At 38.9% G+C, this 14,550-nt stretch overlaps 1 protein-coding gene across 1 annotated transcript in view; it reads right to left on the bottom strand.

Moving 5' to 3' along the window:
* Nucleotides 1–266: 266 nt before the first annotated feature.
* Nucleotides 267–14,550, bottom strand: part of RBM17 (RNA binding motif protein 17) — a 37,717-nt gene continuing 23,433 nt past the window's right edge. The window contains exons 6-12 of the mRNA XM_008155362.3: nt 9,887–9,943; nt 8,085–8,226; nt 4,633–4,784; nt 3,509–3,582; nt 2,928–3,026; nt 1,733–1,805; nt 267–1,606 (exon numbers count right to left, since the gene is read on the bottom strand). Coding sequence (XP_008153584.1) covers nt 1,503–1,606; nt 1,733–1,805; nt 2,928–3,026; nt 3,509–3,582; nt 4,633–4,784; nt 8,085–8,226; nt 9,887–9,943 — 701 coding nt within the window. The 3' untranslated portion in view covers nt 267–1,502. The remainder of the gene's footprint in view (nt 1,607–1,732; nt 1,806–2,927; nt 3,027–3,508; nt 3,583–4,632; nt 4,785–8,084; nt 8,227–9,886; nt 9,944–14,550) is intronic.

Below are 14,550 nucleotides of genomic sequence, written 5' to 3'. Positions count from 1 at the left end.
TTTATACAAATTAAACTAAGCCATCATATTAATCACGCAGCATAAGCACAGTTAAGTACTTGTAAGCCAAAAAAGGCACTATTCAGTAGCTAAGTCCATAGGTAGACCCATTCAAGTTTCAGGGCTGCTGTTGATTCTTCAGTATTCAATTATGTAATCCTTTTATATTTTAATCTTTAACCCAACTTATCTTATGAAATATGTGCATTTTTATCACAAAAACCAAGTGTCAATTAAATTTTACTCAGTAAAATAATACCACAAAAGAGAAAACATTATTCTTTTATTTCTGTTAAAGTAAAAACATGAGAAAATCCTTTTTTAAAAAGGGTTAGAATATTCCTTAGGTCTTCAAATCAAGTCCATGGAATGTAAAGAAATGGTGAGTGCTTTCTTTCCCCAAAGGGTCACAACACGCTTTCATGTCACAATAACCTAGAGAGACAACATAGGTGCAGGTCCTTCAGCAATATTCGGGCAAGCAAGGACCAGAATACAGGCACAAGAATATTCTGGAAACACTTCCTGCTCTAGCAATGAACCCCAGCACCAAATATTTTTGTCTCTTTTCATGGTCCTGTTAATTTTTAAGCCACACATACCACTGTACTTCAGTGGTACAATTTTCATAACTCTGGGATTATATTAATTGGCCGTACAGTTTAAGTAGCTGATGTGGCTGAACTTTATAAATTTTAAAATATATATGAGAACTAACACTACTGCAAATGTGACTCCAAGGAACCACCATTTCCAAAACATTATGGGCACACATTTACAATGTACCCGTGAGGTTTTGAATTAACTTGCCATTTCTGATCTACCCTGAAGACTACGCTAGAATTGCTAGGTTCATGATTTCTGTATCCTAAGTCCATCACAAACCCTACAGTCTGACTTAGTTTAATCGAAATGATTCATCCAAACAGGTCATGGTAGGTTCACAATTCTTTAACCGTAGTTCGGGTCTTAAAGACTTTTTTTCTACGACCGGAATCAATAAGAATTTCTCTGTTAGAGAAAGCAAACATTTTCACCTTTGGCAGACTGCCAAGATGATAGTTTATTATAGAATTTATGAAACTACAGTAACTTGCAAGTTTTATTAAAAAGAATCAAAAAGAGAAAAAAAAAATGAAAGAAATGCAAAGGATAACTTAATACAACCCCATATCCCAGAACTTTCTAGATATTTTTAGTGCAAGAAATGCTGTATCACTGGAGCACTTGAGAATTATCATGAAATCCTAGGCAAAAAAAAGTTAGTTACCCAGAAGTGGTAATAAGAAAGAGAAACAACCAGAGAGGCACACAGATTGTTTTTGTGTTTTTTTAAGGATTTTTATACTATATTTAAAAAACCACAAAATAAAAAAGGGATTAATCAACATTTATCTTAGCAGTCCTTCCAAGAGTCTCTGTACCCAGCCATGCAGACTGGCTGTCGCCTTTTTCTTCTCTGCTCAGCTTGCAGCTTGTAGCCCGTGCTCTAGTTCTTAAAATCAAACTTGTTCTGCCAAATCCAACACCCTGAATTTATCCAAATTGTAGAAACATGCTTTTACCACCCGTCCACCAAAATACCTCCCATTCAGATCAACGACAGCTAAAAAGCAAACAAAAAGACAGTCAGTTAATACAGATTCTTTTAAGACATTACAAGAACATGTTTTAATTCTAACAAGATCACAATTTCAACTTTTTTATCTTTATATTTAGTTGTACAACTTACCTTTAATTGCTGATTCAACCCTCTCAAATTCTAAAAATATTCGTACTGCTTCATCATCAGGGGCACCAGGAATCTGGAAAAAAATGAAAGTATAATAGATAAATAGATATTTGAGATATCACTAAATATGAGTTTTCTTCCGTTAATGATTTCTGTCAGAATAAGTGTGTCAATTATCATCACATATGAATAAGAAGTAGTCAAATACCAAGGAAATAACTACAAATTGACATCAAAAATTTGTTGAAGGTCTGTTTATGACAGGCACAGTGTTAGGTGCTGGGAATACACAGCTAAGTAGAGCAGTCTGATCTTGTAAAGGTCCTATGTCAGCTGACATGTAAACAAATAATTATATGGTCAACAAATGGCAATATGATATAGAAAGGAAGCAAAAGTGAGAGCAGAAATTTAAGAAAAAAAAGATTTGTATTCTAACTGCCTCTCATTATAGGTTAAATCCCTTTGTCATACTCTCTACGCCTTGCATACGGTCCCATTCCACCTATGTAAACATGTCTCCTGCTAATCCCTAACATGCCCAACCATTCCATTTTGTAGCCCTCGTCAGTTTCCCAGAAGCTGTGACCCTAATCTGAATATCTTTTCCACCTATCCAAATCCTATCCATTCATTTCAAAGCTCAGCTGGCATCTGATATTGCCACAAAACCTTCTGTTGTTGTTGTTGTTTTTAATCTAAATCCTTTTCTCAACTCCAGTACTTATAGTCAATAACTACTGAATCTAGCAACAAAATATTGTCTATTTTTATATGTGTTTGTTTGTTGTTTCAACTGAACATATCACTGAGAGCACAGAACATCCCCAATGCTCTCAATACAGTATTGGATATATGAGAGGCACTAAATATATACTTGTCAAATGAATGAAACCAAAGGCATGTCCAAGTAACTAAACTATTAAGCATACTATAATCAAAGTCTTTAATCACCAAACTAAACCTGAATCATAAAATGAAATGTTTATTTCTTCTCCAAGTAAAATTTGAAGTCCTTCTTATCTTTATGTTTAAAATTTTTATAATTTTAGTAAGAGAAGTATAACCAACACCTGTCACCTCCTGTAGTAAGACAATATGTTATTTAAGCACAGCACACATCTCTATTTGTAGAAAATGTTTTGTAACCTGTCAATCACAACAGTTTATAAACATCTAAAGAAAACTCTCTTACTTCAAATATCACACATTTTCCAACTTTGCCATATTTTTCACACTCTTCCTTGGTTTCAACTTCCAAGTCTTCATCTACCTCTCCTGCACCAACCATGTTCTATAAACAAAAATAAAAAAATTCAAGTATCAAGTATAATTTATTAATATATAAATAAGATGTATAAATAACTTTATGGTAGTAAATTCTCTCCATCTCAAATAACACAATGAAAATTTTCATCCCGATAGTCCCCCAAAATTATTTCTTAAAAAAACAAAAATATACACTAACCTCCAAAGACTTACAAGAGCAATTATGCAACCATCAAAATACATAAACTAAGATAAACATCTAATAATTTCAAATATTTTAAAGTAATCACTATTGTCTTAAATATTATCTTTAGCAAAGAATCATTAGTAAAAATTTCTACTAGTCTTATGTGGAGTCTATCCAAAAATATCATTTGCAAAAGTATTCTTTTCAGTTTTCTTTATCTATTACGGTATCAGTGGTGCTGAAAGCATACAGGGATAGGTTAGGGTGGAGTGACACATATATCAACGTGGGCAAACAGGTTGCTTCCTTCTGCTTCTTACCCTCAGTAGGACCACTTTAGTAGGACATTTAAGTATTTCAGTTAATGGATTTGAATCTGACTTCTTGGCTGCATCTGTAGGAAAACAAACAATGAGATATAGATATGTTATAGCATTGAGTTCAAGTTACAATGAATAATTTATTTTTAATAGCAACCCTCTTATGTCCTGGAGTCATCTATAATCATCTATGGCTGAGAAAAAATATAGCCCTATCTGTAATGGAAGCATATGCTTTGCTTTGGTATAGGTTTTTACTATAATTTCTGGAAATTTTTAGCTTCCCTGGTTACCTACAATTTTTGCTTAGTTCACTTCCTAAGGGGTTGACAGAGCACATCAATCCCAACCCTTATAGGTGAGAGTCTTGGCTTGGGAAGTGGTCAAAGATCACTAGTCCAATGTAATAAGCAGTTAATTAGCCAGCCACTGGCTAATTGCAAATATTCCCACAAATCAGGGTGGCTCTAGGCTGACTGGCTACTTACTAAAGCTGTGTACTGAGAAAACAAAAATAAAACACCAACTAGGCATAATCTACCAATAAGAACCCTTACAAATTAGAATATAGCAGATATAATCACTAATGTACTGTATATGGCTCTGTCTTTCATGCTATAAACATATAACCATGGCCCTAGGCGGTTTGGCTCAGTAGATGGAGCATCGGCCTGAGGACTGAAGGATCCTGCGTTCGTTTCCAGTCAAGGGTACATACCCGGGTTGTGGGCTCGATCACCATAGGGGGGCATTCAGGAGGCAGCCAATCAATGATTCCCTCTCATCAATGATGTTTCTATCTCTTTCCCTCTCCCTTCCTCTCTGAAAGCAATACAAATATATTTAAAAACAAAAAAACATAACTATGATCTTATCAATTTAACAAGATTCTTTGCCTAGTAGAAGTAGCCATGAACTTATTTTCTTGAGTACTGTTCATTTTCTGCCAAAGTCATTATTTTTTCTCCTATGGGCCTTCCTATCTCTACATCTATTCTGAACAAATAAAGATGATGAACCACAACACAGAATTGGAATGCATCATAACCAGGAATTCTCTTATTCAAGAGGACCAGTCCTCTGCCTCTAGACTGCATCTCTCACTGCTTCTGGGGAGGACCCACCTTTCTCTGTGACTTCGCCCACAATGATCTTGCCTCCTCGCTTGCTCGTCTTCTCCACTGACAACGCCGTGCTCAGCCCTTGCTCGTGCTTACCAAGACCTTGGCCTTCCCGAAAGCCATACTTCTGCATGATTTTATGTGCTACAGTGCCACTGGGAAGAAGAAAAGAGGAAGGTCCTTTACACTTAAGGTCATCAGCTATAGCATAAATACCTCTGTTACAAAACATTAGCGTTCCTATGTGTTCTAGTACCTGCACTGCTATAGAAATATTTTTTTCAATCACAGTTTGCATTTAATATTATTTTGTATCAGTTTCAGGCATACAGCACATTGGTTAGACCAGGCATCCTCAAACTACGGCCCAAGGGCCACATGCGGGTATTTTTGCCGTTTTGTTTTTTCACTTCAAAATAAGATATGTGCAGTGTACATAGGAATTTGTTCATAGTTTTTTTTAAACTATAGTCTGGCCCTCCAACGGTCTGAGGGACAGTGAACTGGCCCCCTGTTTAAAAAGTTTGAGGACCCCTGGGTTAGACAATCATGTAATTTACAAAATGGTTCCCCAGAAATTTTCAGTACCCACCTGGCACCACACATAATTATTACAATATTATTGACTATATTTCCCATGCTGTATTTTATATATATAAAATAGTTATATCCCCATAACTATTTTGAAACTACCAATCTATACTTCTCAATCCCTTTACCTTTCCCACACGGTCCCTTCACTACCTTCTCTCTGGCAACCATCAGTCTGTTCTCCATATCTATGAGTTTGTTTTGCTTGTTTATATTTATATTGTTCTTCAGATTTCATTCATTGATGTATGTCTTATGACCACAGTTTACTTTTAAAATGTGCCTGTCAAGGAAGCACAGAGAATCCCAAACAAGGTGAACCCAAAAAGGCCCACACCAAGAAACATCATAATTAAAATGCCGAAGATTAAAGACAAAGAGAGAACCTCTAAAAGCAGCAAGAGAAAAGCATTTATCTACAAAGGAGCTCCTACAAGACTGTCAGCTGATTTCTTAACAGAAACTTTGCAGGTCAGAAAGGATTGGTAAGAACTATTCAAAGTGATGAAAAGCAAGGATCTACAACCAAGATTACTCTACCCAGCAAAGCTATCACTTAGAATCGAAGAACAGATAAAGAGCTGCCCAGACAAGAAAAAGCTAAATGAGTTCATCACCACCAAACCAGTATTATAAGAAATGTTAAAGGGTCTTCTTTCAGAAGAGGAAGAAAAAAAAATAAAAAATATCAATAATAAAATGGCAGTAAGTAAATATCTATCAATGATTAGTTTAAATGATAAAATCTTGCAACCTACAATAACATGGATGGACATACAGGGCATTGTGCTGAGTGAAATAAATCAGACAGAGGAAGACAAATACCATATGATGATTTCACTTACCGGTATATGTGGAATCTAAAGAACAAAATAAATAAGCAGAACAGACATACATATATACGGAGAGAGAACTTTTTGCCAGATGGGAAGAGATTTGGGGGGATGGGTGAAAAAGGTAAAGAGATTAAGAAGCACAAATTGGTAGTTACAGAACAGTCATGGAGATGTAGAGTACAGCATAATAAATAGTAATATTGCAATAACTATGTATGGTGTCAGATGGGTACTAGATTTTTTTGGGTTATCACTTAGTAATACATAATGTCTAATCACTGGGGTGTACACCTGAAACTAATATAATATTGTATGTCAACTGCAATAGAAAAATAAAAATTATTTAAAGCCATAAAAATAAAAATTTTTAAATGTGCCTGTCAGAAAAGTATAGTTTCATGATGAAAATTACTGCATTTTTCTAAATAGAGTTTTCAATAACAGATTTTATAAAGAGACCCTAGAGATCATCTACTTAATCGATGGGAAAATAAACTGAAGCCCAGATTAGTCAACTAGGCTAGCTTAAAGCCGATTAGAAACAAAAACAAGACATAATATTAGAAATTATTTCTATAGGTATTAAGGGTAAAATTGAAATTGGGACCCATAACTCGTAGTTCTAAGTCCACTGCTCTTTCTCTAATACCGTAACTTTCAAACTGCACTTGGAGAAGCCTCACAGGTCTCAAAAGTGTCCCAGTGACCATTGCTACTCAAGGCTTAAACTGCAAAACCCTGCTTCAACAGAATTACACCTACATTACTTCATGTTTATGTGATTTCCTTTTAAAATTTCATTTGAAACTGTTCTAGGGCTAAAAAGAAAAGACTGAAGCTGCTGAATTGCACTACACTGCATCTTTCTTAGGCATAAGTTAAAAATTGAATTCCTTTTTAAAAGGGGATTCAGTAAGATATTTACTTACTATAATTTTTATCATCAGCAGAAAAAAACACAACAGTTTCATGTCTATCCACCTTCCAGCATACATTCTAGGGCAGCCCAATGGACCTATTTTACAATGATGGGGACTGACCAATAGGGTAGCTGTTAGCCTTGTGTGGTTATTGAGCACTTGAGATGAGACCACTGATTGAGAAACTACATTTTAAATTGTATTCATTTTAAATTAATAGCCAACCGTGGCTAGTAGTTACCATAGAGAACACAAGTCTGGGAAATGGATACCAAGGTCAGAAACTCAAAATCCTCTCATAATGCGGGAACCCCAGCCATCTGCTCCAACTCTTGACTAGTCACCTCCCAAGGGCTCTAAGAATCAAAGTATATGCACATAGGCGAGGGCAGATCAGTGTGATTACTATGGTCACAGCATTTCTATCATAGGCAGTGTCCTTCTGAAGAACATAGAACAAAGGCCTTAGTGTAACGCAGTTTCATTTGATAGTCTCTCATTGCGTGAAAGAAACAAAGTAAACATAAAACATTGATCTAGCCAAAATGCACAGCAAATCCAGTGGGGATTTTAAATTCCACAAGCCACACCTGAAAGTCAACCTTAAAATTGATTTTTACATGCAGGCAAACACTCTAATTATAGTTTGAATGACTTAAGTTTTTAGAGCAAAGGTACAGAATCATGACCTTAAAGCAAATGGCCCATTTTATAAAAAAATAAAGATGTCATTCACCCTTTGGAAATAGTCTAAGTCAGGTGTAATTCATAAGCCACATTTTACTTGCAAATGTTTTGAAAATAAATGTAAATAATTATGAGAAACTGTTCCTACCTAGAGAATATAATGTTCAGCAATGAAATCATCTGAAACTTACATCAGAAGGCTGTTTTGTAGAGAATATGACAGCATTGTGCTGCAATACCCTCCATGTGACTCATATTCTCAAGAATGACACTGTGTGATTGAAAACACCAAGCATCTTCCTACAACTAGAGAACGCCCTCACTTTCAAACAAACTGCATCTATCAAAAGGGCTGCCCACCCTTCACAATGAGTCTCATCCTTCTTACACCTGCCAAGACGACAGCACTTGGAACCATTACCCCATGTTGGCGAGGAAGGAGTTGCCAGGGCCCGTTGGAGATCTGGGTCTGTCCTGTTCCTCATACACAGGGGGAGGAATGGCAGCTTTAGAAGACTGTGAGCGAGGTCTTGAATCCTCTTCATAAGGAAATTCTCGGGGTACTATTGGATAAAAATAAAATAGGTTTACCAAAATACTACAAAAAAATTCCAAACTGCACTTATATAAATCAGTTATTTTGAACTAATTTAACTGACATTTTTAGTTTACTATAAGGAGAAAAAACAAAATCCATTTTACAGCCTCTACATGACTTTTTAAAATTATAGAGGTACAGTACTATTTTTTTAATTTTAGCTTTGTTCCAGCTGTTATCTTAAATGTCCTTTTTATACCTTACTGAAATGTTATCCTTTAACAGTGCTCTAAATGACCATTTTTATCTGAGTGCTTAAGAGTTTTGTATGTTCCAGATAGATCCAAATGAAATCTCTTTTGATTCCCATAGCATCTTGTATACCTGTCTTTGGACTCTAATCTATTTCACTAGCCTAGCATAAAATAAAGGTCACTGAGGTTATGGACCATGTACCAGAGCAGTGATTTTGAAACCTAGCTACAGCAATGATTTTCAACAAGGAAGCTAAAAAAAAAAAACAAGGACTGGTTTCAATTGGGTTTATGGTTTGCTAGGTGTTTTTACAAAAAAAGATACTTAGCAAAACTTTTTAAATTATCTTCTTTAAAAAGATAACATAAATAGTGCAACAGGTATTAAAAAGCATTAGGGATGTTTATATTTTCTTGGGATAGTTTAGGTATGGTCCAACCCAGAGGATAGGAAAATGACCTAGATGATATATCAAAGTTCAATTCCTAGAACAGATCACTGGGAGAAGAAACAGTGGTTGGGGTGTTCTGGCAATGTAAGTGAAAGCACACAACCTGTGAGATGAAATCAAAACTAATGGCAGGGGATAAAAAATCTAATCAGGAAGGTACTGCCACCTTGTGGAAGGTCATGAACTTAACAGCCTCTAAAACACTGAGGACACAAATTGTAAACTGAGGGAGGAGCTATTATTGTTTTAGCCTAACTCCAAATATGAAATGTTGGAGAAGACAAAATGAATTTAAAAACAACAACAGTAGCCCTAACCGGTTTGGCTCAGTGGATAGAGCGTCGGCCTGCTGACTCAAGGGTCCCAGGTTCAATTCCGGTCAAGGGCATGTACCTTGGTTGCGGGCACATCCCCGGTGGGGGGTGTTCAGGAGGCAGCTGATTGATGTTTCTCTCTCATCAATGTTTCTAACTCTTTCTCCCTCTCCCTTCCTCTCCCTTCCTCTCTGTAAAAAATCAAAATATATTTAAACAACAACAATAGTAGGACGAAAAGAGATAAACCAAAGAACTTATATACTTATATGCATAGCTCATGGACACAGGCAATAGGGTAGTAAAAACCTGGGGTGGGAGTAGAGGGGGTAGGGGCTAGGAGGAGGGGATAAGGGGAGGGGGGATGGGAGATATCTGTAATACTATCAACAAGTAAAAAATATATTAAAACAACAAAAAAAAAGCACACCACTGTATAAAAATCCAAGTCTCAGAGCCTGGCATTAAAACTTCTAAAGTACGAGGAATGAAAGGCAACAGCAGTCTCAAAGACCCACACTGGGCCTCAGGGTTCAGGCCAGAGGACAGGCTTTGGGGCAATTTCCCTTTATATTCAGGAAACCTGGCTGATAGAAGCTAAGACTGGCCATGGCTGGGTTAAAGATTTGTATAAAAATAAAAGAAGGGGAGACATAGATACATACACTCTTTGTCTTTCTCTACAAGAGAAGTGGGTGGTGCGATGGCAGCTCCGCCCATACCTGCAAAAATATAAAATTCCACCGATTAAAGGAATGTTTCAGATGCCAGACTCTCAAGGACTATGATATATACCATTTGTTACCGGGGCTGACTGGCAGACCCTGAGCAACGGATAAATGATTACTCTGACACACGTTTCTGTGAAAGAGAGGGCTAAGGGACTGCTTGGCTTGAGAAACCAAACAGTCCTGTTCACCTGCCTCCTTAGGCTTTTATTGTAGCAACAGCTTGAACTAAAATTAACTTCTAGATACTATCAGCAGGTTAAGCATCCTTGAGATATCATCAGGGTATCCTTTCTAGATACTATTAGCAGGATATCCCTGAGATATCAGTAGAGTATCCTTTCTCAGTATCCTTGAGAAAACGCATTTGTAGTGTCCTTTAACCCTTTGCACTCGCTTGCTTTTTTCTCGACTCCTTTATTCTACTTGGGATTTAATTTTTTAAATACCCCCGATTTTACAAAGCGCGGCAGTAGAATAAAAAACTGGAGTTTCTTTTCATACAAACTTACTTATTTGGATTTTTTAATATTTCAAATTATTGATACATTCAAAGAGTATAAAAAGAGCTGCTACTGATGCTAACCGTGTCGAGTCACACTCGACATCTGAGTGCAAAAGGTTAAGCAAGGATGTCTAAAGACTAAACATAAAGATTCCAGTAAAACACCTGGGGGCTCAGACTTGTTTGGAAAAGTCAAGGCAGAGTCTGCCACCTTTGGCAAGGTCCCCCTAGAGGCCCCTGACCTTTCAGAGATTCTTCCTTATAGACTTTCCAACCAAGTCCCATACTTCCCCATAATTTGTCGTATCCCACAAGGAAGGAAGGAAGGAAGGAAGGAAAGAAGGAAGGAAGGAAGGAAGGAAGGAAGGAAGGAAGGAAGGAAGGAAGGGAGGGAGGGAGGGAGGGAGGGAGGGAGGGAGGGAAGGAAAGGGGGAGTAGAGAGAAGGAAAGGGGGGGGAGGAGAGGGGAGAACAGAGGGAGGAAAGGAGGAAGGGAAGAAGATAGAACTGCTACTTCATCCCTCCAGCTAATATCTAAAGAACTTAATATCTGAATCTAGGATTAAAAATGTAGAAAATGAAAAAGCCAGACAAACACAATTATTTTTTTCATAGTAGGCATTTAAGAGCCCTAGAATCTGTACTAATAAAAGGGTAATATACTAATTAGACCGGGAGACCTTCCAGACAAAGCCATGGTGGCGGGCCTGAGGCAGAGGTGGTTAGGGGCGATCAGGCCAAGAGGGGAGGGCAGTTGGGGGTGAGCAGGCTGGCGGAGGGTGGGGGGAGTTGGGGGCGAACAGGCAGGTGGCGGGGGGGGCAGTTGGGGGTGAGCAGGCCAGCAGTGGGGGACAGGTGGGGGCAATCAGGCCGGCAGGGGGGGCAATTGGGGGCAAGCAGGCTGGCGGGGGGGGGGCTGGCGGGCAGGGGCGGGGGGCAGTTGGGGGCGATCAGGCCGGCAGGGGGTGGCAGTTGGGGGTGATCAGGCCAGCAAGGGAGTACAGTTGGGGGCAAAAAGGCCAGCGGGGGGGCAGTTGGGGGCAAGCAGGCTGGCAGGCAGAGTGGTTAGGGGCGATCAAGCAGGCAGGCAGGTGAGCAGTTAGGAGCCAGCGGTCCCGGATTGGAGAGGGATGTCCGAAATTGGAGAGGGTGCAGGCCGGGCTGAGGGACGCCTCCTGCCCCCATGCACGAATTTCGTGCACCGGGACACTAGCGTAGTTAATGAATGAATTTTAAGATAAAAGAACATAACCCAGAGAATTAGAGGTTACTTAAAAAATAGTAACATAGCCTGGCCAGTGTGGCTCAGTTATTGAGCTTCAACCTATGAACCAGGGGACAGGGTTTGATTCCTGGTCAATGAACATGCCCAAGCTGCAGGCTCGATCCCCAGTGGGGGGTGTGCAGGGTGCAGCCCATCAATGATTCTCTTTCATCATTTGATGTTTCTATCTCTCTCTCCCTCTCCGTTCCTCTATGAAATAAATAAAAATGTATTTTAAAAAAAACAACAGTAAGTCCTAGCTGGTTTGGCTCAGTGGACATAGCATTGGCCTATGGACCAAAGTGTCCCAAGTTTGATTCCAGTCAAGGGCCCGCAGGCTTGGTTGCAGGCTCCTCCTCAGCCCGGGCCCTGGTTGGGGCACATGCAGGAGGCAACCAATTGATGTGTTTCTCTCACATCGATATTTCTCTCTGCCTTTCCTTCTCTCTTCCACTCTGTCTAAAAATCAATGGAAGAATATCCTTGGGTGAGGATTAAAAAAAACAACCACAAAACATAAAACCAATAGTCACCAGATTCTCTGTTAATCCTCATCTGAGGATATTTTTCCCATTGATTTTTTTAGAGAAAGTGGAAGGAGACAAGGGGGAGAGGGAGAGACACACACACATACACATCAGCTGGTTACTTCCTGTACACGCTCCAACTGGAGCCAGGGACATGTGCCCTTGACCAGGAATTGAACCTGCGACCCTTTGGTTCTCAGGCTGACACTACTGAGCCATGCTGCCCACGGCTAGTCACCAAATTTTTTCATATATATTATCTCATTATACTTAATAATCTTTGAATTAGGTATAACTGTGTCCATTTTTCTTTCATAGGAGAAAATGATCAGAGGAGAACTAGTGGGCAGCAATAGCTCCCAGTGATTCCAAGCTTTCTCCCACAATACAACACACTCCTGGAACTAAACACCTATTTGGAAATATAGGTACTTCTGGTTTCTATAGAATCTGTTTTGTGTTGTCACCATTCCTGCTCATGTTTCCTGGACAGAGAATGGTGGACACAAACAAACCAAAATAACTCCATTTGCTAGCTGACAAGAATGGAGAATATAAGGAATTTTTCATTAGGTATAAGCCTTAACATATCTTACCTAATAATAGACAAACATGTAAATTGACCGTACCTCCACTACGCCCAAAGCCAATCACGAGTATGCAAATTAACCCAACAAAGATGGTGGGTTAATTTGCATATGCAGGTGCAGAGTGGCCTGGTGGGGTGGGACACCTGCTATGGGGGGCGGGGAGGATGGAGGGAGCTACAGGAGCAGTGCTCCGGCCGGGAGCGGGGACTTGGCGGCTCCTGGGTGGCTGGGAGCGAAGCCAGGGGAAGGAAGGCCTATTCTTGCACGAATATCGTGCAACGGCCTCTAGTATATTATAACTTAATCACCAATGAAATAGTCCAAAAAATAAGGTGTAAACAAACAAACAAAAAAATTGGTTACAAAACCAGTGCTGCAACAGCATGAAATGTTTCACAGAAGAAATTCCTCCAAAGCCAGCATACATGCATCATGATTAACCAGCCTGGACTAGAAAAAATACTTAAGGAGAAATAGGAATAAAATCTTGTATTTCTTTTAAAATATTTTTTTTTAAATCTTGCCAAGTGATTACTGATTGATTCTGAGATTAGCTCTAATGAGTTCAGTATGAAAAATTCAGGATGATTACTCAACATATGCTACTAATCAGGTTAAAATATAAACATCACCTTTTACCAGTAGTACACATAACGGACATAATTCCATCACTTCCCTACTACTCAATATCGCTAATGTTCAAGAAATTAAACGACCTTCACAGAAAAGGCATACCTCCTTACAAAAAGGGCAGCCGATCTATAAGCTGAAAAGATGAGACCAATAAGTATTCAACCTATATGCTGGATTCTAAAAACGTTAATAAAAACCAACATTTCTTAACTGAGATAGCAAATATGAAATGCTTAACATAATACCCGACACAGAGCACACTCAAATGTTAACTTTACTCCCATTATAAAAACAATGTAATGTCTGATAATATTCAGCATGTACTAAGTATTATTTTTCTTTGTTGAGGCATAATTGACAAATAATAATAGTTTCAAGTATACAAGATAATGATTCAATGTTTATATATATTGCAGAATGATTACCACAATAAGTCTAATTAACATCTGTCATCATACATAATTACAATTTTTTCTTGTGATGAGGACTTTTAAGGTCCACTCTCTTACAACTTTCAAATATGCAATACAATATAGTTAACTATAGTCACCATGCTATGCATTACACCCCCATGACTTATTTATAACTGGAAGCTTGTACTTTTTGAACCCTTTACCCATTTCTCTCACCCGCCACCAATCTGTTGTCTATATCCATGACCTTTATTTTCTTTTGTGTTGTGTAGTAGGTATTCTATAAATACATTTAATTTATATCTGCATTGGAAGATTAAGAATTCTAAATTATTATAGGTTTACTAGAGGCCCGGTGCACGAAACTGGTGCACGAAGGGGGGGCGTGTCCCTCAGCCCAGCCTGCACCCTCTCCAATTTGGGACCCCTCGAGGGATGTCCGACTGCCCGTTTAGGCCTGATCCTGGATCGGGCCTAAACGGGCAGTTGGACATCCCTCTCACAATCCAGGACTGCTGGCTCCCAACTGATCACCTGCCTGTCTTCCTGATTGCCCCTAACCGCTTCTGCCTGCCAGCCTGGTTGATGCCTAACTGCTCCCCAGCCAGCCTGTTTGCCCCCAACTTCCCTCCTCTGCCGGCCTAGTCACCCCTAACTGCCCTCCCCTGCA

Source organism: Eptesicus fuscus, chromosome 2, assembly GCF_027574615.1.
Source record: "Eptesicus fuscus isolate TK198812 chromosome 2, DD_ASM_mEF_20220401, whole genome shotgun sequence".
Classification (NCBI taxonomy): Eukaryota; Metazoa; Chordata; class Mammalia; order Chiroptera; family Vespertilionidae; genus Eptesicus; species Eptesicus fuscus.
The sequence above is the reverse complement of the archived record's forward strand: the minus strand, read 5'-3'. Positions and strand labels throughout refer to the sequence as shown.